Source organism: Gloeophyllum trabeum (genome assembly GCF_000344685.1).
Source record: "Gloeophyllum trabeum ATCC 11539 unplaced genomic scaffold GLOTRscaffold_00003, whole genome shotgun sequence".
In the NCBI taxonomy this organism is placed as follows: domain Eukaryota; kingdom Fungi; phylum Basidiomycota; class Agaricomycetes; order Gloeophyllales; family Gloeophyllaceae; genus Gloeophyllum; species Gloeophyllum trabeum.
This window is the reverse complement of record NW_006920412.1, coordinates 2,531,652-2,558,345: the sequence shown is the minus strand read 5'-3', so window position 1 is coordinate 2,558,345 and position 26,694 is coordinate 2,531,652. Positions and strand designations below refer to the sequence as shown.

At 51.6% G+C, this 26,694-nt stretch overlaps 10 protein-coding genes across 10 annotated transcripts; 3 read left to right on the top strand and 7 right to left on the bottom strand.

The window, feature by feature from the left end:
• Window positions 1-925: 925 nt before the first annotated feature.
• GLOTRDRAFT_91909 (uncharacterized protein) lies at window positions 926-4,743 on the bottom strand (the record flags this gene model as incomplete). The annotated part of the gene is made up of 6 exons (XM_007865485.1): window positions 926-1,129; window positions 1,202-1,283; window positions 1,325-2,557; window positions 2,592-3,612; window positions 3,645-4,423; window positions 4,541-4,743. The coding sequence occupies 6 exons, from the start codon at window positions 4,741-4,743 to the stop codon at window positions 926-928; spliced, it is 3,522 nt and encodes a 1,173-aa protein (XP_007863676.1).
• Window positions 4,744-6,745: 2,002 nt separating this feature from the next.
• Window positions 6,746-8,558, bottom strand: GLOTRDRAFT_73002 (HCP-like protein). The gene is made up of 2 exons (XM_007865484.1): window positions 7,053-8,558; window positions 6,746-7,001 (listed from the first exon to the last, which is right to left on the bottom strand). The coding sequence occupies exons 1-2, from the start codon at window positions 8,521-8,523 to the stop codon at window positions 6,883-6,885; spliced, it is 1,590 nt and encodes a 529-aa protein (XP_007863675.1). The 5' UTR covers window positions 8,524-8,558; the 3' UTR covers window positions 6,746-6,882.
• A 780-nt stretch (window positions 8,559-9,338) lies between these two features.
• GLOTRDRAFT_72998 (jumonji protein) lies at window positions 9,339-11,751 on the bottom strand. Its single transcript, XM_007865483.1, has 7 exons — window positions 11,399-11,751; window positions 10,982-11,340; window positions 10,655-10,923; window positions 10,374-10,604; window positions 10,261-10,324; window positions 10,142-10,211; window positions 9,339-10,086 (listed from the first exon to the last, which is right to left on the bottom strand). Exons 1-7 carry the CDS (start codon window positions 11,674-11,676, stop codon window positions 9,417-9,419), a joined length of 1,941 nt encoding a protein of 646 aa, XP_007863674.1. The 5' UTR covers window positions 11,677-11,751; the 3' UTR covers window positions 9,339-9,416.
• A 192-nt stretch (window positions 11,752-11,943) lies between these two features.
• Window positions 11,944-12,775, top strand: GLOTRDRAFT_104409 (uncharacterized protein; the record flags this gene model as incomplete). The annotated part of the gene is made up of 5 exons (XM_007865648.1): window positions 11,944-12,111; window positions 12,162-12,246; window positions 12,304-12,522; window positions 12,573-12,646; window positions 12,701-12,775. The coding sequence occupies 5 exons, from the start codon at window positions 11,944-11,946 to the stop codon at window positions 12,773-12,775; spliced, it is 621 nt and encodes a 206-aa protein (XP_007863839.1).
• Window positions 12,776-13,136: 361 nt separating this feature from the next.
• GLOTRDRAFT_104408 (Gar1-domain-containing protein) lies at window positions 13,137-13,959 on the bottom strand (the record flags this gene model as incomplete). The annotated part of the gene is made up of 4 exons (XM_007865482.1): window positions 13,137-13,330; window positions 13,475-13,753; window positions 13,807-13,875; window positions 13,929-13,959. The coding sequence occupies 4 exons, from the start codon at window positions 13,957-13,959 to the stop codon at window positions 13,137-13,139; spliced, it is 573 nt and encodes a 190-aa protein (XP_007863673.1).
• A 478-nt stretch (window positions 13,960-14,437) lies between these two features.
• Window positions 14,438-18,137, top strand: GLOTRDRAFT_11691 (uncharacterized protein; the record flags this gene model as incomplete). Its single annotated transcript, XM_007864597.1, has 12 exons — window positions 14,438-15,142; window positions 15,192-15,268; window positions 15,321-15,671; window positions 15,729-15,968; window positions 16,003-16,216; window positions 16,273-16,426; window positions 16,481-16,638; window positions 16,698-16,876; window positions 16,926-17,173; window positions 17,225-17,603; window positions 17,653-17,896; window positions 17,949-18,137. Coding segments are annotated over 12 exons (3,138 nt in total), but the record flags the coding sequence as incomplete, so codon positions are not given.
• A 271-nt stretch (window positions 18,138-18,408) lies between these two features.
• GLOTRDRAFT_91906 (uncharacterized protein) lies at window positions 18,409-20,842 on the bottom strand (the record flags this gene model as incomplete). The annotated part of the gene is made up of 8 exons (XM_007865481.1): window positions 18,409-18,496; window positions 18,582-18,970; window positions 19,031-19,294; window positions 19,344-19,384; window positions 19,425-20,018; window positions 20,079-20,472; window positions 20,534-20,707; window positions 20,768-20,842. The coding sequence occupies 8 exons, from the start codon at window positions 20,840-20,842 to the stop codon at window positions 18,409-18,411; spliced, it is 2,019 nt and encodes a 672-aa protein (XP_007863672.1).
• Window positions 20,843-21,059: 217 nt separating this feature from the next.
• On the top strand, window positions 21,060-21,750 carry GLOTRDRAFT_127009 (uncharacterized protein; the record flags this gene model as incomplete). The annotated part of the gene is made up of 4 exons (XM_007865480.1): window positions 21,060-21,098; window positions 21,175-21,542; window positions 21,593-21,668; window positions 21,727-21,750. 4 exons carry the CDS (start codon window positions 21,060-21,062, stop codon window positions 21,748-21,750), a joined length of 507 nt encoding a protein of 168 aa, XP_007863671.1.
• A 456-nt stretch (window positions 21,751-22,206) lies between these two features.
• GLOTRDRAFT_137211 (uncharacterized protein) lies at window positions 22,207-23,267 on the bottom strand (the record flags this gene model as incomplete). The annotated part of the gene is made up of 3 exons (XM_007865479.1): window positions 23,150-23,267; window positions 22,889-23,088; window positions 22,207-22,822 (listed from the first exon to the last, which is right to left on the bottom strand). Coding segments are annotated over exons 1-3 (858 nt in total), but the record flags the coding sequence as incomplete, so codon positions are not given.
• Window positions 23,268-23,463: 196 nt separating this feature from the next.
• GLOTRDRAFT_57556 (uncharacterized protein) lies at window positions 23,464-26,607 on the bottom strand. Its single transcript, XM_007864877.1, has 9 exons — window positions 26,541-26,607; window positions 26,472-26,482; window positions 26,368-26,423; window positions 26,212-26,314; window positions 25,879-26,155; window positions 25,670-25,817; window positions 25,572-25,605; window positions 25,050-25,512; window positions 23,464-24,992 (listed from the first exon to the last, which is right to left on the bottom strand). The coding sequence occupies exons 1-9, from the start codon at window positions 26,563-26,565 to the stop codon at window positions 23,587-23,589; spliced, it is 2,523 nt and encodes an 840-aa protein (XP_007863068.1). The 5' UTR covers window positions 26,566-26,607; the 3' UTR covers window positions 23,464-23,586.
• Window positions 26,608-26,694: the final 87 nt, after the last annotated feature.

Below are 26,694 nucleotides of genomic sequence, written 5' to 3'. Positions count from 1 at the left end.
GATGAGGCACTTCAAGCGAGCATTGACGCGTCGAGGCTACCTCTAGGACTAGGACGAGCACGTGAAACACGGCAGGATCGTATGGGACATGGTATAGCGGTGGGCAAAGGCTGAGGAATTGTGTGGGATGCGGAGCATATTTGTTATTTAACTCCGGGCGGACGCAAAACCATTCCAATAGCATAAAAATGTATAGAGTGTAGTGGAAAATCCAAGTTTTGTACTTCACCCTCTCAGCGTACCAGAATTATCGTCTCAGCGACCCTCGGAGTCCCTTCGCGTCGGACTTAGCGTCTACAATCAATCCTAGCTTTGCCAATAGGCCGGACTCGTCGAAACTAGATAACTCCGCCATCACATATCGATCCAAGTAAGCTCCGGATTTAAAGTATAAAATTCACCAAGCGTCTGTAGGCATGAGACTATTGTTCGGGTTCAGTGGAACTCCCCACCCGGGTTACTGGCGAACTTCGGAGATAAATACTCCGGAGAATCGCTATACTGTTTGTTTCAGGCCTCAAGATTTTGTTTGTTTTAGGTTTTCCTACGGGCTACCCTACGGCGTCTAACTTCTCCCCCTCCCTTCGAACTTAAATATTACCCTTCAATCGCCTTAGACCGCCTACACCCATACCGCTGGGTGTTTTAGGTTTTATTTCTTTTTGGTCTTTGGTGTTGTCGTGTGTTAGTGCCTATCACCGTCCACAGAGTAGATGCAGGATAGCGCGTCCGCCAAGACATTGTCGGAACCCGGTACATACTCAATCGAATTCCAGATTTTTTCTAACCATTGCGCTTGATGTCCCATCAGCATCTTCTGTTTCATTAGGTGGATTAACCCTTTGTGGTCTGTCAGCCAGCGAAACCGGGCCCCTTGAAGAACATCCCAGTGACGCAGCATCGACTCCATGCCAGCCAGCATTTCCTATTCGTGAACTGCATAGTTGAGCTGAGAAGTATTCATCTTGGCAGAGTGGAACACAGCGACATGGGCTGATTTAAAGTCCCGGCCCTGACTGATGACCCCAGCCAGTCCTCCATGCGATGCATCCGTGACCAGGAAGATTGGATCCGCGTCTTGGGAGTAGTCCAGGGGCCGACGATGATGATCCCAGTGAGCTTGTACGATCTGTTTGATTTCTTCAAATGCATGTTGATGGGTCACAGTCTATATCCTGGTACTGGAGTTGTGCCTTCGCACCTCAGTTGACTTTGGAGCGCGAGCCCTGAACAGCGAGCTGCACCGGTAAGGGTTTCTCCAAATCGATCTTCGAGACTCGAAGCTGATTTGCCAAATCATAGGACATAAAGTCAGCGAGCGAACCCGAGTCCAATAGGGCCTTGGCTGGATGACCATTTGATGTTCACTACAACCACCAGTGGTTTGGGAATTAATCTTTTAAAGTCCCTAGTGACTGCCGCATTCCTTTGAATGTTGGGGTAAGCATTCGGTTTTACTTGAACCCTGTTAAGCTTGGTGATGCAGAACACATCCTCCTCATCACTACACTTTACTCGATTTGGTGAAGTGAGGTGAGTGAAAGAATCCTTGTAGTCATTCAAGATGCACGTGAATTCATGTTTTCTTGTATCAGACTCGAATAGCTCAGGGAGACACCACTCTTGGTTGCCTCCCTCCATGACACGTCGCCGAAGGTCATTTAATGCGGCTCGAAGGTGTAAGTCATACCAGTGCGGTAAGTTGAATTTTGGGTTTAATGCATGTTGCCCTGGTAGCTGGGTGATATACATCCATTCCCTGTCATAAATAATAACTTCATCATCATCCAGGTGACAAGTGAAACGGGATGAAGAATGGCGGCGCTGATTATTGTCGCCATAGTATGGTGCATCTGACTCCAATATGGCTGACACATGGTTGGCTATGGCTGGTCCCATAGGTTCTACATATTGGCTGAGTGTTGTGTTGCTCCCCGTCAATATACTCTGTGGTAGAGAGTGCCGGAGCGCTTGTCGATACCACTGTACCAGATTGAAGTCCGGGTCCGCCAACATCTCGCCAGGTATTTCGGCATGGCCCCAGACCAAGTCATCAACAATTGTGTAAGTCCCGTCACGCAGACTCCTTACGTGGAATCTATCTGACGAATAAATACACAGTTCAGCCTCGTGGTTACAGAGACCCTTATTGCCCGGATAGGGTGCTCCTTGCATAAGTAGACTCTCCGCTCGCACTGCTAACGGGTCTCTGTTCCAGAGCCACCGTTTGTCCTTCAGCAGTTTATGAGGGGGAGCTCTCCTTTCCCTTCTCTGCTTACGAGGCCTGGTCCCCTTGACAGGGGTACCCCGAGGGATATGGGGATCCCCAATCAGAGCCTTGGGATTCTGCCTGGGCCGAGGGTGGTTGACTTTGGACGGTCGATCATTAGGGAAGAGATCGATCTGCCCCACGGTAATTGTGTCTATCATCTCTGTGGTATCAGCTAAGTCTTGTAGTTGTTCGGTTTTGGATAGATCAATATTAGCATTGAAGTTATCCAGCCCCGGGGATCTATCTGACTGTTTCTGCCGAACCGCATACCCCTTGGGGCAGTTCCTTGTAGGCTCAAAATTCCTTGCAGCGGAAACACTTCCCTGCCACTCGGAGCACCTCCTTTTCCTTTTCACTCATGTGTGATTTGTTTGTTGAACAGTTGCCACTCCGGTCTCGGCCACCTCCCGAATGGGAAGCACCCTTACCAGATTGGGCATATGGCTTCCTGCCCTGGGGGGAAGGCTTGCCAAATCCATTTCTGTTCCCGTCAGATGACAGAGGCTGGGAATGAGAAGGTGCGTTCTGATTCTTGGAACCTGCAGGCTTACTTTTGTAGTGTCTAGCAGTATCCCGAACGGCGCTGCTTGTGGCAAGTGATACCTCTATTCGCTTGGCCCACTGTGCCACGGTCTTCCATGGGGTGAAGTCAGGATCAAGTTCCTGCTCCCATAGTTTCGCTTGGATTGGTTTACTCAGTCCTTTCCAGAGCTTGACGACTTTTTCTTGCCGGCTATAAGTGCCAATCATGCTCAGCAGCTCAGTAAGTTCAAAAATGTATTCTTTGACCGAGCGGTTGTCCTGATAGCACCTATTTAGCTTCGTTGGCAACTGGTCCCTGAAATTGATGGGGAAACAGTAGTCGAACAATCCCTTGAGGAATTCATCAAGGTCCAGGCTGCTGCCAGCCAAAGTATTATGATAATAATCATAAGCCTTTCCCTCTAGGAAGTAGGCGATGTACCTAGCGTGTTTGGATTTTTCGAGGCGTCCATCCTCGACGTACGCGATCGCTTCGGCCATGAACTTATTGAAGCGACACACGTCCGCCGTCCCATCGTACTTAGCAGGCGGATGCGGTTTAAGAAGCGTCTTGTGAGACTGCTTCTCTTTCTTTTTAGTACCTTTTGCTGAATTAGGACTTTTCCCCTTCACCTTCACGTGCCGAGCTCCTAGGCCGTGCTTGGGTGGGGCGTCTGATTCCCCGGATGAACTCTCGCTATCCAAAGACTCCGAGGAGCTCAGTACCAAAAGGCCAGGGGTACTGTGACGTGATGAAAATGACGAACTGGATGAGTCCGAGTCGTCAGAAGAATCATCCGGTGATCCCGGTGAGTGGCCTAATGACTGTCTAAGTCTGTCGAATGTTTACCAATCGTGCTTCTAGGGTGCACTTGATTGACAGGTCTCAGCCCTTTGCTCCCCCTTGTGCGGGGAGGGTGGTTCGATGCTTTCCCCTTGCTCTTGGGCTCGGGAAGAATGGTCTTAGACTCCTGCTTCTTCTTCTTGGAAGGGGGTGGCTGGTTAGGTGAGTGATCAGCCACTTGCGGCTTTTCTTCTTCTAATTCAGCCTCCAAGCGAGCCGTTAGGGCTTTCAATGCCCGAATACGTTTGTGTATGGAGTTGTTGGGCTCAACAACCCCATCACTTCGAGGTTCGGAGTCTAGTGACCCGGGACCGGTGGATTTATTAGATAGTTGTACTTCTCTAATAGTATTCCAATTCTCGAGTGCAGCGCGCTGTTGTTCAACATCGAGGTCTGTTTCGTTGAGACCAGTGGTGGCCCAATTCCTCGGGTCTACCGCTTTCCCTTCAGACTGGGAGGGGCCAGCTTCACCAGCACCACCAGCCACAAAGTTTCTACCAAACTGGGAAGTTGCGTTACCCATTTGAGTAAGGCTGTGGCTGGAGATGCCACCCTCTGCGTTTCTTCTAGTGTCCGGCGTCAAATACTTCTCTGTTTCAGATGCTGAGCTTACAGACTCGACACGAGCCTTCTTTTTAGTCTGGCCAGACTGTTTCCCGCTAGAAGCAGGACTCCTGCAGTGGCGACGAGCGACTGTTTCCCAAGGTCCCTCGTCAGTTCCGGATGTGGTGTTCCCACCGTTATCCTTTTTTCCAGCGCCGAGCTGGTTCAATTCGAGTAAATTACTATTTCTACCTAATACATCATTTTTAGACATATTGGTTACCCCTTGAGCAGTGCGCAGCGTGCTCGTCAAGGGAATATTCTCCCTCCTCTCATCAGAGGAGGGAATACACGCTCACGCTGCATCGGCGTAAGAACGCTCGATAGCAGGGGTGGCCGGGGCGGATGTATATCCATTATCCGGAAGGGGGTCTAGAGACTCTGAATGAGTCTCCGAGTCTGACTGAGCAGACACTTTTTTGGCGGGTGGAGCTGCCTTTTGAGTTACCCGTGCCAGAGCGACACGAGTGCGGGTCGTACGTAGGGGGTAGCGTGTAGTCATCAGGGCGTCGACGCGATGTGGCGTATGTCGGAGTTGTCAGAGTGTCGGAGTTTCAGAGTCGAGTTCGAGGTTGAAAGTCGGAACAAAAATTGATTTGAAGTCGAGCGTGTAACCATCGGAGGTCAAGGGTGATCAGCCCGAGAGTCGCCCAGAGCAGTTACAACCAATTTAATTCAGCATTCTGTAGATACACTCAGTCTGTGTACAAATTATCTAAGGGATATGACACACTCTCTGCCTTCAATGGACCAGCTACTGTTTCTACAATAGAGTGTATCTGCTGTGGTAATTACCACAGAATCTTATTCCTGGAATAGCCGTATGCTATTCCAATACCAGGTGCACCGGGGGCCCTGGCTTGGGGCCGATGATATCAGCGCTCCTCAGCGCCTTTCCCTCTTTGATTGAAATCAAAATGCGTGATGCGTAACGTGTTCGGTGCAGCAACGCCGCCACCGCGACTTTGAACTCACCGACGCATCATATAGCGCGAACACTCCTTATGAACCTACTAGAACTACTGCTAAGCTGCCGCCCTATCCTCACAAGCCTGCCTCTGTTACATAGGAGTTTCCCAGGCCTCAGCTCTTGATGCATACGGCACAGTCTATATATAACAAATCCTTTTCTGGTAATATCATACTTCTTGTGGCTAAAAGTGGCGCATAGCCCCAATTGTGTGGTGTGTGGTCCTATTCCAAAACGCACGTATGCCTATTCCTAAAATCCTGTGGTAATTACCACAGCAGATACACTCTAATGCCTCCACAGCACCCTTACTCTATGGACATCTCATGGGCTGATTTTCGTGATTCCTTTGATACCACAATTCTGTTTCTATACTGAAAACCCCTATGTACAAATTCCTGAGTCAATCCAAGCCCTGCCACAGGTGCTATGGATTTTTCTTGCCTGGAGGCCATCTCACACCTTGAAAGTGGCACACCGCCTTATGTTCCGCAAATAGCAGTAAATGATCATATCCACATAGTTCTTGCCATCAGTAGAAAATGTATTTGAAGCTTACAAAGGAAGCAGACTGATGCTCTGGCTAAAAAGGTCTTTATATACTTTTTCCATTTCTGTGCTGCTTTATGTTACTTTCCTGTACTTGAAAAGAGGGGGCATTAGAGCATATTCAGTGTGGTAATTACTACGGGTGGAGCTCCCAAGTAAGGGAATTTTGATGGATTTAAGCGACCCCATTGGCCCCACGCTGTGGTAATTACCACAGTGAATATGCTCTATTCTTCCGCTACTTTCTCTGATTTTGCTTCTTTATAGTCATTTTTCAACTTAAAAGTAGACTTGGATCTTCCTGATGACTGCATCACTGGCCAGTGCCTTACATGTCTTCCCCATAACACATGTCTATTGGCACAAACAGCATCAAAAGAGGAGAAATAATGTGTATGTCATATTTGTGACTGCACGCACTAATTGTTACCATCAGCTTACATAAGAGTGTTTGAATGTGCATCAATGTATCACATGCACTACCCAGCATCAATGGCAGGAACCCACTCAATGGATTCTCAAAAGCTGCTATATGAGCAGCTTCTGCTGAAATCTGGATTCTGGATTCTGGAGAATCTGACTTGCCTAGAATCCACCAGAATCTGGATGTGTGTTTGGGATTGAATGGCTCTAATAGCATCATACCAGTCAAAGGTTTCAACCTCTTTGAAGCACACGATAGTAAGCTGTGGTGTCAGTGAGGAACATTTCACAGGATGCTTGTTGCCACAAACAAGTACAAATAAATGTCCTTAGTTCAAATAACTGAATTCTCGAAGTGTACAGTAGCCTTGCTAGAGCATAATTACTCCTAGGTAGTGAGAGACTTCCAGAGACAAGAGCAAAAATATGCAACACCACAGCAATGACTAAACACAAAGGCACAAAATTGACAATAGCATTCAGTATTTATGCCACAAACAAACACAGTTTTGATGGTTCAATTCCCGATGCGCACAGACCTTGCTAGTCGCAAGGTAACATAGCCGAGCACACTTATCCTTTCAGATTGATTGACTTGGAGTACTAGTAGGCTCCACAGGGAGAAATCCGAACTGGCTCCATCATTCTGCAAACAGCTGGAAGTACTAACCATGACCAGATGCAACCAATAATGTAAATTCAGCTAATAATACACTCATCCTTCGCCTGTTGCCGCGTTGGGCGTGCAATATTCATCCTCTTATTGCCAGTTCTCTTCATCTCCGTTAATCGATTCATTGCTCGCTTATTACCTTGCGCTAGGCGGAGTCAACTACCGCGCCAGCGTGAATACGAGCCAGAAGGCTTACCTGCGGCACGCATATACCATCGTTTTGCGAATTCAATGTCCTGCTTCACACCTATGCCTACCTCCGCATAGTACCCGACCGCATATTCCGCCTTGCTGAGTCCCTTGTTCGCCGCTCGCCTCGCCCACAGGTACGCTTCAGAGTCGCTCTGCTTCAGGACGCCCTCACAGCCCGTAAGATACCATCCACTCAATGCCAGCTCGGCCTCTGCGCTTCCCTTCTCCGCAGCTTTGGTATACCAGGCAATGGACCGCTTCGGATCCACCGGGCATGTAAGAGCCCCCACCTCGTAGCAGTGACCCAGCTTGCATTGCGACTGCGTGTATCCTAGCTGGGCCGCCTGAGTCAGAAGCCGCTTGGCATACGCCGGGTCGTACGGGACGAGCCCATTATTAGGCATCTCATGGAGTAACGCCAGCTCATGAAGGGCGTGGGGATTCTCCTCGTCGGCCTGTTCCGCAGCCCTCTTCAGCCAGCCAACCGCTTCTCGAGGATTCTTCGCCTCACCCAGCGTGCCTTGCAGCAAGATCATTCCGAGCTTGTACATAGCGGCGGTATCGCCCAGCGAGGCAGCCTTGCGATAGAACGCGATGGCTCGCGCTGGCTCCTTCCTCGTTCCAACAGCGATCTCGTTGCAAACCGCAACCCTATACGCGGCCGCTGCATGGTTCTGCTTCGCAGCCTGTAAGTACAAGTGGTAAGCCTTCTCATGATCCACCTGGAGACCCAGTGCACCAGTGCCGTAGCAATTTGCCAAGAAGAATTGCGCTTCCTCGTGCGGCTGGCCTTGAGTAGCGAGTCGCCGGATGACCTTGAGTGCTTCAGTGACAAGCGTGTCGCGATACTTCCGTACCGCACGCTGGTCCTTAGCATCCGCGCCGATCTTCTTAGCGGCATCGATGAGATACTTGGCATATTGGAAGTGGGCGTCAGGATCGGGATCAGCCTTGATCCGTTGACGATACTCGTCGATGTACGCCTTAGTGTAGGGAGGTGCGCTTAGGTCCACGGCTTTGGTCTTCTGGGTGCGCAACGTTACAGATGCTGTAGTACCGGATCTCCGCAACTGCGGACGAAGACTGGGGTCACTATCATCCCCACTGTCCAAAACAGAAGGAGCAGATACATTGGCAGCGTCGCCAGAATGTCCGCTATCTTGGGAATATATGCTCTGAGTGCGCGGACCAGGATACGGCGCTGAGTGACTTGAAACCAACGACGCTTGACTCTGGGCGTAGGGTCCAGCTATGGGAGCCATCGGCGCAGGTGGTGGAGGAGCCATACCCAGGACGTCAGATGCAGCAGAGTAAAACGGGTCGTATTCGCCGGACTGAACAGTACCATAGCTTCCTTGCTGCCCCTGCCAGCCAGCCTGACTATAGTCACTAGGAGAATACGCGTACGAGTGGTAATCTCCGGATGGATTGTACGAGTTGACCGAGCCGTGGTCATCGCGAGAATACATGCTCATCGTCTCTGCGTCGCGGTAGCCGTTTTGAGGGTACGCGACGCCTCCGTTACCGTAAACATTGTATTGAGAAGCGGACGCGCCGTTCGATGGATAAGCCGGCCCTGTTCCGGAGCCATGTCTGAATTCGGCGGGATTACCGGGGAGGGGTGCCCGGGAATAATTGCCTGCCTGGCGTGGGTAGCCTGACGGCGCGGAAGGCGAAAGAGAACGCATGGACATGGAAGTCCCTGCGCGAGGTATAGGTTCGGGAGACAGCGCGTTGTAAGCCTGAGGCTGGGGGTCACTCAGTCGCATCGCAGAGAAATGATCCAACGCAGACGTAGGGTCATAAGGAGGTAGGGGTGGAGCAGGCTCAGTATTTTGCTTCTGTCTATGCTGAGACGGATGGGAGGGAAGAGATGGTACTGAACGATTGGCATGTCGCATTAGAGGATTAGCTGCGGGTCGTTTGAGAGGTAAACAATCGTACTCGAGTAAGATAGAAGAAAAGGCGACACACGTACCTGATGACTGAGGTACGTTATTATATTGTATATCGTTGGGTATAGCATTGGAAGCTTGGGGCCTGCCCTCGGCTTGATCAGCGTGATACCCGTCATACTGGGCGCTTGCCAGGGATTGCGGAGACTGGGTATGTTCATCGACAGACGGGGGCGGCTGCGTCTGAGACATTAGAAGGGGAGCGAAGGATGGTCGAGAGACGAAAGTGAGCGAGAGAACAGGCGTCGAGAGCAACGGGTCGGAAGGATGGGAGTCCGACCTAACCCTCTCACGTGGCTATCTCAGACGCACTTCCAAACAGGCGGACTGCAGCTGCGACTCTCGAAAACAAAATGAATAATAATACAGACAACACGGGTCGTGTAAACTGGAAAACAACATTAAATGAAATATCAACCCCCGTTGGTCTCGACTGCCGGCGCAGACGTGCTCACAGGAGCCTCTTTCGATGCCGCTGCCGCCCCTACCCATTCCCACTCCTCGACCACACGTTCGACGCGGTGCCTCTCCAGGCCCTTCTCCGTCCTCCTAAATTTGATCACAACGTCCCGCCGACGTCTGAGCTCCAGTTCATCACCTTCGCCGGTGTCCATGGCCGAGTCACTCAGGTGGTCAATCCAGTCGGAATTCCAAGTATCCTCGTCTGGAGGTTTGCGGCCCTTGATCACTTTCTGTAGGGTCTCCTTGGGCTGTGCGAGCACCCTGTCCCATGACCGCGGTTTAAAATGCTTGAACATCGGCGTGCCATCGTCCGCGCTGTCCATCTCCCCATGCTTCCTCTTCCGCGCTGAACCGCCGCTATCTTCGTCGTCGCTCAGGTGTCCTCGCGCCTGCTGCACTCTCCACCTGAGTTCACGCGCAAGTGCAGACGCATCCTTCACGCGGTCCCCGGGGACTTGTTCCTTGGCTTCTCTCTTCGCCTGCTCTGTCCCTCGTTCCATGGTCCGAGCCTCGGAGACCAGGAAGTCAGCGAGCGCTTCCACCGATTCCAAAACACGAGGAGAAAATTCCTCCCGCGCTTTGAGGTCACGGAGATATTTTTCGCCGGCATACCAGCACAACCTGCAGGATTCACGACATATAAGTTTACATTCAACAAGAGGGCGCAAAAGCGCACTTTGCGAAGAACGGAAATCGGAACTTCTTAGGTACATGAGTCGAGATCTCTATGTCCCGAACCTTGAGCTCTGCAGGATAGTCAGCACCGTCCATCAATCATATCCCACGAATACGCACGGGTGGCAACATTATAAGAGTGAAGGAAATTGCCACCAAAGACCAGGGTATCCACAGGGGTATACTGTTTGGACCGTAAGCACTAAGCGCCACACAGATATTGCGGTACTTACGACGGCATGTATCCAGCCAGTTGGTATGATCATCGTATTCCCCGCAGTTAATTCGACCTTCACAACTTCGTCCACCAAGTCGCCTAGCCACGTATGGCTCTGCATCTCAGTTCCTGACCATCGTTCGTACGCGGCAAGGTTCGCGGGCGTTGGCTTAATGAAATAAAATACCTTGGCTCCTCGTAGGACGTGGTAATATACCGAGGAACCTGCAAAATCGATATGCCAATCCTGCCTCATGATCAGTGAAATCGATATACGAGCCATCTAGGACTACTCACCGTCCAAGCTTGCGCCACACCCATTAGACAGTAGAGCTGCACCTTAGGGTACGCATGCCCCCTACCCCTCTTCGTATTCGGCCAAAACCTCTCCACCCAATCCAATTCCCTGACCAACTTTGGTGGTAGCACCTCATCACCCAGCTTTGTACCCGAGATCTCAAGCGAGATGACGTTTCGAATCTTATCCCGTTTTTCTGGGCTAGAGTTGTAGTACTCCGCCCACTTCTTCAGAGTCCATCCTGGCACATTAGACTGCGATGCAACATCTGGGAACTCGCGCAGAGGGTAAACAAACAGTTACCCTCAGGCGATGCGATTCCGTACCTATCACTTCAACTGGTGTGTCTTCTCCTACTATCTCTGCTATATCGTCGATGCCCAGGTCTCTCGGTGGCATCTTCAGCCCTAAGCCATCCGGCTGTTCGATCACAATTGGTTGGCGCAAGGCGTTTTCATCGCTTTCAAGCCAATCCAGATTCACATCTGCACCTTTCATCCGAGGGAAATTGTTCTCCTTGATAGTCTTTCCCTGGAGCATCTGAGCCCACCGGTTGGGATCCGACTCCAGCCCTGAATTGAGGTTTGCATAGTCAAGCTGTGTGCGCTTACGCGAGGACTTGCGCGCCGGTGGCTTGAAAGTTATCGACCGTGCCGGGTTCTTCGCTAGACACTCCTTGCAAAACCTTGTGATGATGTCAAACGTCTGTAACATTCCTCCGCTGTCCCCCAGCTCAGGCTCACCATTTGTCTATCCGCTCCAATTCACCGCCGTCCCCAGCGCATCGCCAGTGGTACCATGTCTTGCACGCATCACATCGTATCCAACTCTCTTTGTCCGCCAAAGCGGTCACCTCTCCATTCTCATCTTTGCAAGCCGGACACTTGTCGTCCTCTGAGCGGTCCTCTTGACCCTCCGTCTGCTCAACCTTCAGGGACGTCTGTCCGGAATCCGATTCTGCGTCATGTTCCGGGGACTTCTGAGCATTCGAGCGTGTAGACCGTCGACGAGCCTTTGCCATGGGCGCACTACACTTTGCTAGACGAAGAGCTGTGAAATCCCGACACCGATGCTCTGCTCCTCCGCTGCGCTGACTTTCTTAGTGAGATCTGGGATATTTTGGGGTAAACTTCGAGTTAATTTCGGGAATCATTTTGAGTTTCCATTCTGGGTTTACACCTTCATCGCGCCTGTGGCGCGCGAACAGACGCGCGCCCTTGCTTGCTCGACCACCTTGTGGCGCTCAATATCAAAATCTATACGTCCCTGCAGAGCTCACCCTACTAGAATGGATGCAACTCGTGAAGATCTGCCTCGTGTTTCCATCGAGACACTGCAAGACTGGCGGAGAATAAAGTACAACTATGAAAGAGCTCTTCTAGAGATGCTAGACGAGAGATTGGCTGCGAGTGGCCTGTCTCACGAAAGAGATTCATTGATACCATACATCGACGAGGTCTGCATCGTGCTTCTGAAAATATTGATCTTTTATGTAAACTAGCGCAGTTTGTCTCTTCGACCTTTCAGATAGCGAAACCGAACGTTCGTATTAACGGCCAGAATTCGGAGGAAATCGACGATGAGGAAGAAGGTGAGATAGTATAGTTCCGGCGGTTTCTCTCCGGTAAGCTCAGCAGTATTGCCCCAGAAATGGAACCTTTCGACGAGGCTCTGGACCGGCGTATATGGTCCCTGGCAGATCAACGACTGAAATGGGACCGCGAGATAGCGAGCAAAAGACAGACACGCCCGAAGGAAGTTGCGGACATGATACAGGACCTATTAGATCGGCAAAGAGAAGACGACGAGGAATTTGCCACGTCTGCTACACCAGATACAGAAGAGCCCGCTGAAACTGAGACTGACGGTAAGCAATCACTGTGGACGCGAAGCGGGAGACAGACTTACTGTGACTAGTCCTGGATGCCCGATATCCAGATCTACAAACAAGTTTCGGGCAGCTGATGGCCTTGTCGGAGGAACTGCAGCAGGTCAGTGTACGGGTTTGACCGGAGGCTATCAATGATGATTTATGTCAATCCCAGGCTGCTCCAGTGCAATTGGAACGCTCCATTAGAGTAAGGGCAGTGGAAGAGGAAGTGAAGTCCTTGAAACGTTGATCTGCAACAAGCCATAGGGCCATATTTTTCCTCGATAATACCTGCCGCGTAAGCTGTGTTCCCTGTCAATATTCGCGGGTTCCTCGTCGTCCTATGATCGTCGGGAACGAGATGGGTGTATCCATGCACAAATCTGAGAAGGTACATATTAATAGCAACAATGTATCGTACAGTTCTCTGTAAATCTGCAGGGAGGAGACATGTGGACCATCTACTGGACGTTCCACGGGATACAAAGGCGACCCGCTCCATTTTCTGAGTCCAGACAACCTCCTGCTGAATCTCGTCACCGTTAGCTAAACTGCAACCCGGTGGCAGGAGGGAGCCCTCTGCAAAACATAAATCGTCCGGCGTACGATGTTTATGAGCCCCTGAAACCGCGACCTCCTCCGCGACCTCCTCTGAAGCCACCACCGCCCCGACTTCCACCACGTCCCCCGCTGAAGCCGCCGCGCCCGCCGCGGTCTCCAAAGCCACCCCGCCCACCCCGACCTCGAGGACCTCCTCTTTGGAACCCACCGCCTCGTCCTCCTCCGCGTCCACCAGGACCACCACCTCCCCTTGTGCCTCGTTTCTCTGGAGAAATTGAAACAGAAATATAAGCGCAGATCCAGTGAAAATGATTCGGAAGGTACGCACTGACGCCTATGTTTGAGATGTCAGGTTCCTATCAGGGAGTAGAGAATACTGTGTACGTACCGCCGACAGCCTTCGGTTTGGGCAGAAAGCGCTCGATAGGGAGAAGTTTGTCGCCAGCGATATAGACCTTGTCCCCCTTCTTGAAGCTGCTGGCTATCATGCCTTCTCCCATTTTGATAGAGAAGTAGACTTCGTTTATTGGACCAAGGATCTCATCCACTTTCCCGATGACCGACTTGTTCTGAAGATATATGGGCGCGTTGAAGTATGGAACCTTGTCTGGCATAGTGGAGCTGCATAACATTTCATCTTCAACAGCATGGACGAAAGACCCCATCTCTAGCGGCAAGGAGTGAGTCTTTGACCCTCAGCTAGCATACGACGATGCGCACCTAGCACTGTATCCGGAGGGCCAAAATCTCGTTGCTGGAAGCCGCCGCGCCCTCCTCCGCCTCCTCTCCCTGAAAAAAGTACAAATTTCAGGCTCTGCAGGTATGCTTAATCATTGCCTTACCTCGACCCATGCCTCTGCCTCCACGACTCATTGCAGGTGAAAGTAGATTGAAAAGAGCAGAGATGCCTGCCGAAAAGAGTAAGTGCAGGCTAGTTGTGGCTTCGCCGCCGCTCTTGGGTTGCCGGACACTGGCCCGTTAATCACGTCCGGGTAATGGACTTGCAGCTACACTGCCTCTTGTACCTTATGCCATGAGCTTGTTTTTCGATAAAACTGGCAGAGTTCTCGTCTCATTATCTCTGAAGCAGGATCTTTCCAAGGCTGGGCTAGATACTGCGCTCATCGGCAGAGACCTTGCACGTATTTTGGAGAGCTCCCCTGATTCCAATGAAGACTTGACTCTTTCCTTGGCTCCTGAGGACCGAAAGCCTGTTCAATCCTCAGGGCCTTCAGTGCTCAGGAGTCTATTGTGTCGCGTCGAAGTCGACGAGGAGGTACGCATACTTTCGATGAAGCAACTCCCCTTATAATGACCTCACCCTGAAGCTGCGGTATAACAGATCCATGGTCTACGTATTCCACCAGTATGGCTGAAGCGTTATCCTTCCGTGTTCGGCGATGGAGTCTCCCGTTCACTGGGCAGTGAACGATTCGTAGTCTCCTTGGCTAGGCGTGCATGCCTTTCCTGGATATTCATAGCAGCTCTGTCAGAAGCTGCATACGATGCCGCTAGGGACCCTGAATGCTTCTTGAACAGATGGGTCTACTGCAGCTCCCGTGTACTTCGTCAAGGCGACGAAGTTGGATTCGACCATAACGGCGAGCTTGTCTCTCACGTAGAGTACACCACCCCGTTCAGGTATCGCCTGATCATGGCAGAACCCATCATGCAAGGCTACGCTGAAGAAGGTGCAACTCAGGTTATTTTACTCCGCCCATCTTCCCTTGCGGATGGACTATCAAATGGGCATGCTACGCTGTACGACCTCGGCTCTGAGGACCCTACACCTACTGCATCTGTCAACGGTTCAACAGAGAACCTAGAAATTGATGAACGCTTTCTAGCAAGCTCATTAATAGATGGTGGATCTTCCTTCTACCATGCCTCGAACGGGGAACGGAATAGTTCCAACAGTGATGGCTCACCCGAAAGTCAGGGCTTGACTCTCCTGGCTCGACCTTTGTTACACACGATATCTCGGGCTTCTGATGACTATACTATCTACGTGCATACTAATGATCTGTGTCGATTGGGACTGTTGGTCGGCGATTGGGTGGGATTTAATCACAACTGTACTTTGGTCGTAACTCATGAGTTTTCAGGCTACCGCATCATCACATGCGACTGAAAATAAACGCGTCGTTCGTATATGTGTGGACGATAAGGTCAAATGCCGACCGTAAGGCTTTCCGCGAGACTATCTTTGCTGTGCTAAGCTTCACCATTGTCAGAGGTACTTTAGCAGCTTCCCCTGTTCTGCTTCGCAATATCGTACGTGTGTCCTCACATGCGCACCCGTCCGAATTGTGCATACGACTTGCTCCTCTTGGATATGCCCGGCCCACAATTCCTGTGGCCGACGAAGTGACGATTGCCAGGGTCGCTTCTCCTATCACTATTCACCGTGCTTTTCAGCCCTTGGTTCTACGGTCTCTCAAGGACTATTTTGGTGACAATGCACGTCTAGTACTGGAAGGAGATATCATCGTCATGACGGTCAGTACGAACGATCTTTCCGGGTTAGAGCAGGAAACATCCGCTACCGAAAGTGCGGAGGAGGACGAGCCATGGACGCATCCCCGGTGAGCATACAGTCTGCTATTTAAGGGCAACCACCGCTCAACGTCTGCTTCGGGAAGCGGTTTGCATCATGCCACACATTCCGATGAAATAATCTTCTTTGTGGTAACCAAAATTCGGTGCAGCGGGACAAGTACTGGCCAAGCTGCTCAGACTGCCTCCTCGTACATCACTGGGGACGGGACCTTGGGATGCTGGGTGGACTCATCGGTGACCAAAATGGTCCAAGCGGGTATCGAGCACGTGCGGGTCCCTGACATTGCTGGGTACATAGGTGTCGGTAAGCTTGGATTCGGCTTGTGGAGGTCGTATGCGTATGCGATAATGCCTGAGACTAGATCCCCCACCATTGCGTCCTCCCGCACAGCCCCAGACTCAACTAGTCAAGATTTCCGATAAATTATACTCGTTATCATCCGTTGCCTTTGCCGCTCATACCAAGAATTATGATCTCCATTTGTCCGTCCTACTCAAGGGTAAGCGAGGGTGCGGGAAAGTGTTCACTGTTCGACGTGTCGCTCGACACCTGGGAATCCACCTGCTCGAAGTGAGTTCGTCTCGCTCCTCTCTGTTAGTTGTGTTTCTCATTGTCCGCATTTCCAGGTCAATTGTTTCGATATTCTTGGGGATAGTGATGTGAAAACTGAAGGGGCGCTGCGGGCACAGTTTGACAAGGCCGCTTCATGTGCACCCTGCGTTCTCGTGCTCAGGAACACTGATGCATTTTCGTTGGCCACGCAGTCTGAACCTGAGAAAGGTATGTTAATGTAGAGTGTGGCTCGTGACCGAAGCTTCAAAGCACTCTCTGCAGAGACACCGTTGGCTAGTGCATTAAGGGAGTGCATCGATGAAATGCATGAGAAGTGGGACGCGACTGGGTATCCGATTCTGGTCTATGGAACTACAGCAAATCCCGATCGCATGCCAACTAGCTTGCTCTCATGTTTCAAGCATGTAGTTGACTTCGAGGTTCGTACAGCGGGTTCTACCTCCATGTGGAATTTCTCCTACTCACAAGCGCATCCCAGGCTCCAGACGAGTCAACCCGACTGGAACTGATCGATTCACTGGCGACACAACTACCGTACTCCCCGGACGTTTCTCTGTCGGACATCGCGAAGAATACCGCCGCATTTGTCACGAATGATATTGCTCATCTACTGACGTCCTCGAGGTCTTTCGTAATTCAGCGGATAAGGGAAGAGAAGTAAGTGCAAGTTTCTTGCTAAGTGAAACACTGCTCTAAGAGGCTTTAGATTCTCTTCCGCGATGCCGGAGATCCTTCTATGGCTTGCGGGTTGGCAAGTGTCTGCAAGAGATCTAGACAACGCTATAACCAAGGCTAGAGCCGCCTATTCGGATAGCATTGGTACTCCGAAAATACCTAATGTCACTTGGGATGATGTCGGAGGTCTAGTGTCAGTGAAAGCAGAGATTCTGGAGACGATACAACTGCCATTGGAACGGCCGGACCTATTTGCCGGAGGCTTGAAGAAGCGTTCTGGTAAGGATTATCCCCATCCTCGTATCTGATGAGGCTCTGAAGTACATGCAGGCATTCTTCTATATGGCCCTCCTGGCACGGGCAAAACGCTGTTAGCCAAGGCTGTTGCAACGTCATGCTCTTTGAACTTTTTCTCGGTAAAAGGTCCTGAGCTCTTGAACATGTACATCGGGGAATCTGAAGCCAATGTTCGTCGGGTCTTTCAACAAGCCCGGGACGCGAAACCCTGCGTTATCTTCTTTGATGAATTGGACTCCGTCGCGCCTAAGCGGGGCAACCATGGCGATTCCGGGGGCGTGATGGATCGCATTGTCAGTCAACTTCTGGCTGAACTGGACGGCATTTCTGGAGAAGGTAGTGCTGATTTGTTCGTGATTGGGGCGACAAACCGACCGGATCTTCTGGACTCCGCATTACTCAGACCCGGCAGGTAAGTCAAGGCGATTTGTTTGGAAGGTCTTCCTGTAAACATCTCCCAGATTTGATCGTCTGATATACCTGGGTGTGAGCACGACGCACGAGGCTCAGCTGGACATCATCAAGGCTCTTACCAGGAAATTCAAGCTGCATCCAACTCTCGATCTACGCTCTGTAGCCAATCAGTGTCCCTTCACTTACACTGGGGCCGACTTCTACGCACTCTGCTCTGATGCGATGCTGAACGCCATGTCGCGCAAAGCAGGGGAACTCGACGATAAGTTAGGTGCGCTAACAGCCGCTTGTGTGACCCGAACATGTCTGAAAATTCAATCCGTGCATAGTCGCATTAAACCAGTCGCCGCCCTTAAGCAATCACCCCTACCCTCTCACACCGCAATATTATCTTGCTGAGATGGCAACCTTAGAGGATGTGGAAGTTGTTGTCATGCAGGAGGATTTCGAGCAGGCTCTTCGTGCTCTGATTCCTAGTGTCAGCCAATCCGAGATGGATCATTATCACAGAGTTCAATCGCGATTTTCGAAAGGATCGCAGGAAGGGGTAAGTCTCGTGCATGTATCAGTTAATAGAATACATTGACAGTCTCTGCTCAGATCTAGATGTGATAACAGGGTGTCAGCGCTTTAGAACCATTTGCTGGGTTTCAATCCAATACGGTCCAGTACGCCCCGGAAGTTCTGGGGCATCAATGCCGCAAGGGCTGTCGTAGAGCGCAGTTTAACTGGCGTCCCGGGAATCTCCAATCTAGCGAGAGCTGTCCGTTAGTAGAGAGCATTTCCCAACAGTTGTACGGATCTTACTTGTAAGTAGACTTGCCGTCTACGAGGAGTTCTAGGTGTACAACAGGTTTGTTCGCGTTTGTGGTATCCACTTCCAAGGCGGACCTACCCAAGGCAACAGATAAGACCACTCCCTTTCATACAAGCCTAGGACAGCTCTCACCATTTATGATTGCCTATGGGAACATACTTAATGACCCTTTCTTTCGGGACTTCGTCAACGACCGTCACGGTGTCATTCAATCCCTCTTCAGTAACTATGACTTCCGTGCGGATCTTGCGCACGACTGCTTCAGACCTTGGCTTCAAAGTCCTGATGAACGGCACGTAGAACATATTTAGCGGGCTTGTCGAGACCTCCAGGATGGGGTACCCGTGCTCAGCAGTGAACTCTATCACTGCGAACTCATGGCGATCACCGGAGAGGAAGATGACGTTTGGCACCGTATGTAAGACATCTAGCAGGCTCGCCTTCTCATGCTCGAAGGCAGCCCAAGTATCGATCTGGCCTTCGTACGTCCAGAGTGAGGTGAATGGCACAGAGGTCACGATGAACTTGAACGTGGCGGTCGAGTTTACCTGATCAAGTGCAGGTGTCGTTAGGTATGGATGTCACAAAGATAATGGGCATTACAGCACCTTTCCGAGCCAATCGTACAACGCTGCAAGCTGCTGATCTCCGAGCATCGTGCGGCTCTCGACGTCCTCCGAGTTGATATCGGATCGATAACGCCTGGTGTCCATGACAAAGAATGCAACATCTCCATAACGGAAGTCGTAGTAATACTTGTCATTTCCCGCGGACTCGTAATTAGCTGCGGCGAGATATGTCTCGTATGCTCGAGCAGCGGTGGGATAGGGATCAATAGAGTCACTGCCTTGTCCCGCGAAATTGTTGATAATCTGGACGAAAAGTTAGGTCACCGCCAGCATGCTCTGTTAACGAACGTACCTCGTGATCGTCGTAAACATGGAAAATAGCTGAAATTGCTTCTAGATATAAGAGGTCGGGTGATCATTGAAGAGAACTCACGTAGTTTCTCGTACACCTTCCTGAAGCTCGGGCTATTATACGTCCTCCGATACAACCGGCGATACGCCTCTTCGCTGTCGCCGAAATAGACAGGCACATCGGCATAGATGAAGTCACCCAGGAACAACATGAATTCAACGGGAACCCCCTCGGGAGAATCAGTCGCCTCAGAGAGCGACGGTGACGCGGACGGAGACGGAGACGGAGATACTAAGGAAGAAACCACTGAAATCGCCGTAGAGATAGCAGGCTCAGAGCTCGACGTGGTCCCCACAAAAGCCTCTGACGCATTGGCCACAACGAGCTTGGCTGTCTCCAGCGACTCAGACAGTACAGACTTGGCTTTTCCCGCAGCTTCAGTTAAATTCAGCACTGGCTTGCGAGGCCAGATATAGTCGGCGAGAAGATCGTAGCCTTTGATCGTCCTTCCTTGAAAGGGCAGGTAAGGGAAATTCAGTGTGGTGCATGACGTGAATACGAAACGAAAGTGGGACCCGTAGGTAAGTCGGGGGTCAGGGAAGGTGCGGAAGCGGATAGGACTGGCGGGGTATGGTAGGATATCGGGCTCGCAAGGCGCATTGCAGCGCAGTCTGTCTATTGGTGAGTGTCAAGTGAGTATAACGATGACCCGATGTGATAAGGGAGGCGACGGACATTCATAGCTGGTACTCGGTGACAAATCAGCCAGCTTGACCGTATTCGTCCAATCGTCCTCGGCGCTAAGTGGCACCAAAGGTCCGTCTTGCCACCGCGCTACGTGCATGACACTATCCTGCTTTACTTGCCGATATTGCACTTGCAGAATGCTTTCGGTCACGTTGTGATCATAGGGGTAAGGATACCTGACAGCTAACTTGACAGCATCAGGATACACAGCTCCAACACGAGTAAAGGTGACGTCTTGAGCAGCATCGAAGTATGGGTACGCCGTGAAGTCAACAGCCGCCAAGAAGAGGAGGGTATTGAGAGCTAGATTTGTTATCCGTAACTTCGCAATTGGGGTGGGCAGAGAGAAGAGGATGGTTGAGAGCGTATCGGGGCTCTGAGGCTGAATATACTCAAGACGTTAGGAGAAGCTGATGAAAGCCGCCTAACTATCGGGGACTTACTGAAGTCACCTTCACAGCTCTCACTTCAGGCCGTTCGTCCTTCGCTTTCTCCTCGTTTCCATTTGCAGGCTCGATTTTCGTGGACTCTTCCAGTGGTATTGCGGAAAGAGAGTATGTCAGGAGGTACAATGAATACAGGACCGGTATGACCGGTACAGCGAGATGATGGGGAGCCTAGTGGTTTCGTGAGGTTCGAAGAGTGAACCGTACAATCTACGGCATGCAACCACTTACGACTCGGAGGTAAAGGTAGGTTATCGCCCGCAGTGCAGTCGAAACTGCAGCATTAAAATATCTCAGCGCTCCCATACGGGGCGTTGTATCGTCGCAGTCGTGCAGAGAAAAGTGTTAGGTAGCCAGGAGTAAACGGAAAGGACGCAATGCACGAGAGGCTACTTACAGACTGCAGCATTGCACAGACGTCATCACAGTATTATTTAGGTCCATTTCTGAACTTATTGATGTTATCCCACGGGCTGGGAATTAATTCAATGTTTCGTCCAGATCATGAAGCTGCTCTGCCGCCATGGGTGCCGGTCAATCCAAAGCTGAGTCGGACGAGCATGTGTTCCACAGCGAAACACCAATACAGGCGAGTCGTGGTCTGCATCGAAACGTGTAGTCTACTGAGTATTTTGCAGTTCTCGGAGGAGGTCGTGAACAACCTCTCGGACAATCTCGCTTCTCCGGACACTCCTCCCGAGAGGCAGTCATCCCTCGATGCCCACATCCGTTCTAGGATTCAAGTCGAGCTCGCTCGCCTCCGTGAAGAGGAGGAGCATGTGCGGGAAGAAATAGAACGTGCCCTCGAGAAGGAGAACCTTGACCGCGAGAGGGACATGGCCGGTGACGAGACAGACTCCGGAGTTGGCCAGGTCAAGAGCACCACCGCTTTACTCGGCGATGTGGACGAACTCCGGAAACAAGTTGAGAGGTTCCACTCCAAGAAGGACGACGACGACTTTGTTGCTGCTAGGTTGAAGAGTGAGGCTGTGGTGCAATGTTACAAGTATGCATCCTGAGTTTCCCCCACTGTTGATATTAGCTTACGTTACTCAGAAACAACCCTTCGACCACGCTAGACTGCTGGAAACAGGTCGACGAGTTCAAGGCTTCCGTAGCTCACTTGGAAGAGGTAACGTTCCCCAAACCTCCACTATTAACAAGTGACGTATCTGAAATGTACTTTACAGCGCTACGTAGAATCCCTACGGTAATAATACACGTCCCATGCTACTTTACTTCTTCACTGCATCACCTATCGTAAGAGACCCAGGCATTACAACATCGTACATTCATTTGGAATCGTATCATAGAAGGTCCGTCCAGTTTGTCCGAAGTCATCAGATAATTATAAAAAGTCCCAAATCTCTGTCCATCTCGTCATGGGTGTCATGACTCATTACTCGCCTCGGTAAGAATGGCGCATATTCATCCCATCGGTCGTGCGGTCCTCCTAGGGCGATCGGACGTCGTCCTTAGAGGACGTCCAGATGTCTTCGTGGCATGCAGCGACGCCGCGTTCGGAGGACGCTCTGGTGTCGTCTTCGGGGACAGTTCCATTGCTACCTTTGTAACGCGTGTCGATGCTGCCTTTGGAGGTGACTGTGGCATCGTCTGCGGGGGACATTCTGGTGCAGTCTCTGGATGATGCTCTGGCACAGTTTCGAGACGCTGGTCCACTGCAGCCTTCGGATGACGCTCCGGCGTTCGACCCTGTTGCTGGGATACAGCTACGGGAGGCAGTGGCTGTAGAGTCGGAGGGGGAATAGGTTCATCCGGCTGCGAGTATACGGACCCGGAGCTGCGTGTCCACGTCGACAGCCTGCGCGGATCGAGCGCCGAGAAAAAGCCTTTTGAATCTCGCTCGATATGTGGCTCTCCGCTCTGCGTTGAGTACACGGACTCGGAGCCCACCGTGAGCGTTGACGCCTTATGTTCCAGGCGAGGGATCAAGCCTCTGTCCCAGCGCACTGTCGGAATACGAGACGCACTGCCAAAGGGCACGCCTGTCGGTGCAACACCTGGGCGAATAGGTTCTTTCTTTGATGGCTGTTCCTCATCAGTGGTGATTGCTATCCCCTGCACATGTACAAAGCAGTCCTTCGTCGGCGTAGGCTCCCTGTTGTCTGCCAGAGGGACGGTTTCATCACCGCTTTTGCGGCGGAGCGAACCCGCGAATTTGACCTTCCTGTCCGGCTTGGGCACAAGCGCAGAGGGCAAGTACGGGTAGGTGGTGCCAGTGTAAGCATTTCTCCGTGTGTTTTCTTTGGTCGTGAGCATTTTCCTCTGTAGGACAATGCAAGCTTCAGTACTCCACCACTCGGGTTGCACACATTGAGGAGACATTCTTACCGCCTCCCTCCATCGCTTTTCATTCTCCCGCTTGATCGACTTTCCCCACCAAGTCCAGCCGATCACAGCGATCAAGGCCAGAAAGACACCTCCCGCTACGCCACCGACTATCGACGGTACGGGGATGTTCTGTCCTGGCGTCGCCGATGTCGATACCACCGCCGTGGGTGAATCCCCAATGTACGAGGTAACGGTGACCACTAAGACATTACTCCATCAGTCTACAGTCCCAACTGTACTAGTGATGAAGATCTAGCTCGCCTGGAGTGTCAGGAGATCGGGCGTCCAGCTGCAGAGCAGGCATCGTAACTCAATGACTCATGAGAGAGCGCTGGAAACAGCTGCAGCGCTTTATGGTGATTCATATACAAAACTTGGCACCTCGTGTTTCCGAACAAGAATACTCGTGGACTAGAACATGCCTTTATTCTGGGAAGGCTGTAAGGGAGGGCTGGCGTCATCTGGTGAGATAAGCTGTGCCGCGATGGGTCAAAGCCACAACGTGTGATACTATGAGATAGTTTGCTTCCGAGTTGTGGATCTAGGCGCACCCTGTCCTATCCTCGAGCATGGGGCTGCTGGAGTATTGCGATAATATGATTCAACAGTGGATAGAGTACGTTAGCTGTGATATACAAAGGCCTATAAAAACAGGTCGAAGACGAGGACAACGTCGTCGACGATGGAGCGGGAAAACATCACTGCTCAGCTGACTCCGCCTCAGCGAGTGCCGCCTCGTTCAGTGCCTCAGCCTCAGCCATCAACTTCTCTTCCAGCGCAGATACCCGTGCTAGGGCCTCCTGCCGCTCATTCTCCAGTTCGGCATACCTGCCTTGCAACATCTTCTCGCGGCTCTCGAGTCTGTCCACTTCCTCCTTGAGAGCAGCAACGCGACGCGGCCCAACAGCGCTTTCGTTCGTGCGAAGTTGTGAGAAGCTTTCCAGTTCGACCTTAACTTTGTCGGCCTCAGTCCATGCGGTGTTTATGCGCGAGGTCAAGGCTTTGAAGCGAGCCTGATAGCCACCTAGCGTAACGCCTAATTTCTTCTCGATTTTAGCAGACTTGCTTGCTTCCTTGGACATTTGCTCCCTGATCTCATCTAGGGATGCGGCGAAACCCGCGACCCGCTCTTCGTCCGATAGTGTGGAGGGCGCAACCCAGGTCTTCGTTGAGACGTTGTAGACAAGGCGTGGTCGCATGAATGCCCATGATACTGTCTCATCCAGGGGTTCGGTCTTCGATAATGAGGCTATACCCTCTTTGAGATGCTGCTCGCTTGCATTCGGAAAGCCTAGTGCCGACGCCAACTCCATATGAATCTGGGATTTAGCGTCTGCGACAAGTTCATCAGGGGGCATGTCATACGAGGACATTGTACTGCCTGCTAAGGACGTGCCCGGAAGAGGATGAACGATAGAGTCATGTTGCAGCAGTTCGGCAAGTTCCAAATTCATTAATCGCCGCGCTTGCTGTAAGCCGTCCTCTTCATCATCCATAGTCAACTTTTGCAAGAGCTGTGTAACATCAACGTTAGGAGGCCGAGGAAGCCCTCGTTGGACAGGCTGAGAGCGCCGTGCCAGTGCCTTCCTTTCTTCTTCCTCTTGCTGTTTTCGTATCCGGGCATCCCGTTCCGCGGCATCTTCTTCAGTGATAATAGGGCCTTCCGCTGTCTCAGCAGATTCTTCGTCTTCAGGAACCAGGAGCTCGAAGTTGTTCTCGGGCCTCGGCAAGGACATGAAACCAGCGCGAAGGGCTCGTTTCGCTGACGGATCATACTGCATACGTCTGGGGGTTTCACTCGGTGTAACCATCCCGTCGCCGGGGTTGATACTGAGGTTATCCCTCATAGGTGTGCGAAGGGGTGTCGCTCCATTCATAGACTGGATATCCGTACTGGGTGTCGCCGAGCCATCTATCAGATTACCTCTCGCGGGGGTCGCCAGCGGGTTGGGGGTGAAAGATACTTGATGCCGAGGAGTCGCACTTTCAAATCCAGTACCCCCGTCAGGGCCCACGTGGAGCGGCGTATTTTCATCGCCGAGCAGAGGCGTCTGTTGGATCTGCATATTCCGCAAGTTCCGAGCCTCAGTCATGACGTTGTCATCTGCGATGAACACCGTCAGCGCTATGCAAAGGATCCCCGATGACAAGAAACACATACGCTGAGGCGCTGTCCGTGGCGTTCGGGCCATCTTCGCCCTTTCTAGACCCTCATAGTCGCTCAGCAGCCCACCACTCGCTTCACTACCACCTTGAACCAAAGCTTTGGCGTTCTCTCCAGCTTGACCAATTTTGACAATTTCTTCCAACTCAGCTTCGTTGACTTGGGCGGCAGGGAGCTGGAGCTTCCGTCGGCGGCCAATGGATTCCGCCTCCTTCAGCTTCTGTATTTGTGCGTCTCTGGCTGGCACAAATTTTGTCTGATGTGGTTCGTTGCCCGCTTTACCTTCCTGGGCTTTCCGCTGCCGTTTCCTACGTTCGGCCTCTTCTTCTTCCGGCTTCCGCTTGTTTTCCAGTCGACGGAGTGTCTGGCCAACGGGGGCTGTGGTCGGGCGAGCCTGTTCCTCAGAAGTGTCATAGAAGCCGGGTGCAGGTTTCTTCTCAAAGGGAATATCGGCATTATACTGGAAGCGGAACGAAACATATCAGATCGGGTAATCATGAGATAGATTACCATACGTACATCCATTCCCTTCTTCTTTGATTTGTGTCGCATACTGCATCATCATCTAGTTAGTAAAATCCGGTCTACGGCTATATGATGTAGTAAAGTTCACTAACATGATACCAGCCGCTTTCAGCTCCCGTTTCTTCTGCAGCATGGCGAGACGCCTAGCCTCCTCCAATTGACGCTCGCGAGCTTTACGCTTCGCCTTCTTTCCCTGGGTATTCGCTAGGCGGGCACGGGCTTCCGACAGCATCTCCTTCTCTGCGCGCGTGCGAGAACTGTTGAAAAGACTTCGCGACATGTAAGAGAACATCGCACGTACCATCTTCGTCCATATCGATAGGATCTGGTCGAGCAGGCTTCGTCTCCGGATCGACGTCAATCTCCCCCGGTCTGAGTTTCCTGACATCTTCAGCACTGGGACCGGAGTCTCCCGGACCTGTCAGACCGAGCTCTTCGTGCTCCTTCGCTTCCGCTTCGTCTAGCAGCTTTTGATACCGTTCCAGACACTGCGTGGCGGTCCGACCCACTATGGGAGCGATGGTTCGCCACTGAGTAGGCATCAACTTTGCCAGATGCAGGAGCTTTTCATCCTCGGTCTGGCAGAGCAGGCATGTCAGCGCACCATGGTAGAAACCAGTCAACCTCTCGTCACCTTTGACCACTCTGTCTTCTTGATGGACGGGTCCAACCACTCGTACCATCGGGCTTTGCATTGCTTGGGAGTCTTTCGCACCAACAGGGACGAAATACGGGCCCTGGGACCAACAGTCAGATGTTAGTTCAATAGTAGTGTGCATAGTGTGCGCACCATTGGTTCTTCCCATACTTTGCGATCGCGGCCTTCAGCACTTCATCCTCCGTGTTCTGGCAAGACAGTTAGGAAGCCTCGGCGTGTCATGGCACGCCACGTACCTTCCAAACCCCTTACAAGCGATACTGCATGTCAGAAAGCGCGGCGAGCCTAAGGGAGATACGACATACCTCCTTTGATGATTATCCGAACCATTGTAGACCCAATGGAATGTCGCGGTCGTGAGCAGAGCTGAGTGGGAGCGCCGATGACTAAGCAGCAGCAGGTACGAACACGCCACGTGGGAGTCCACGGACAGGTCCTTCTGGGACTGGTCTCAGTTAC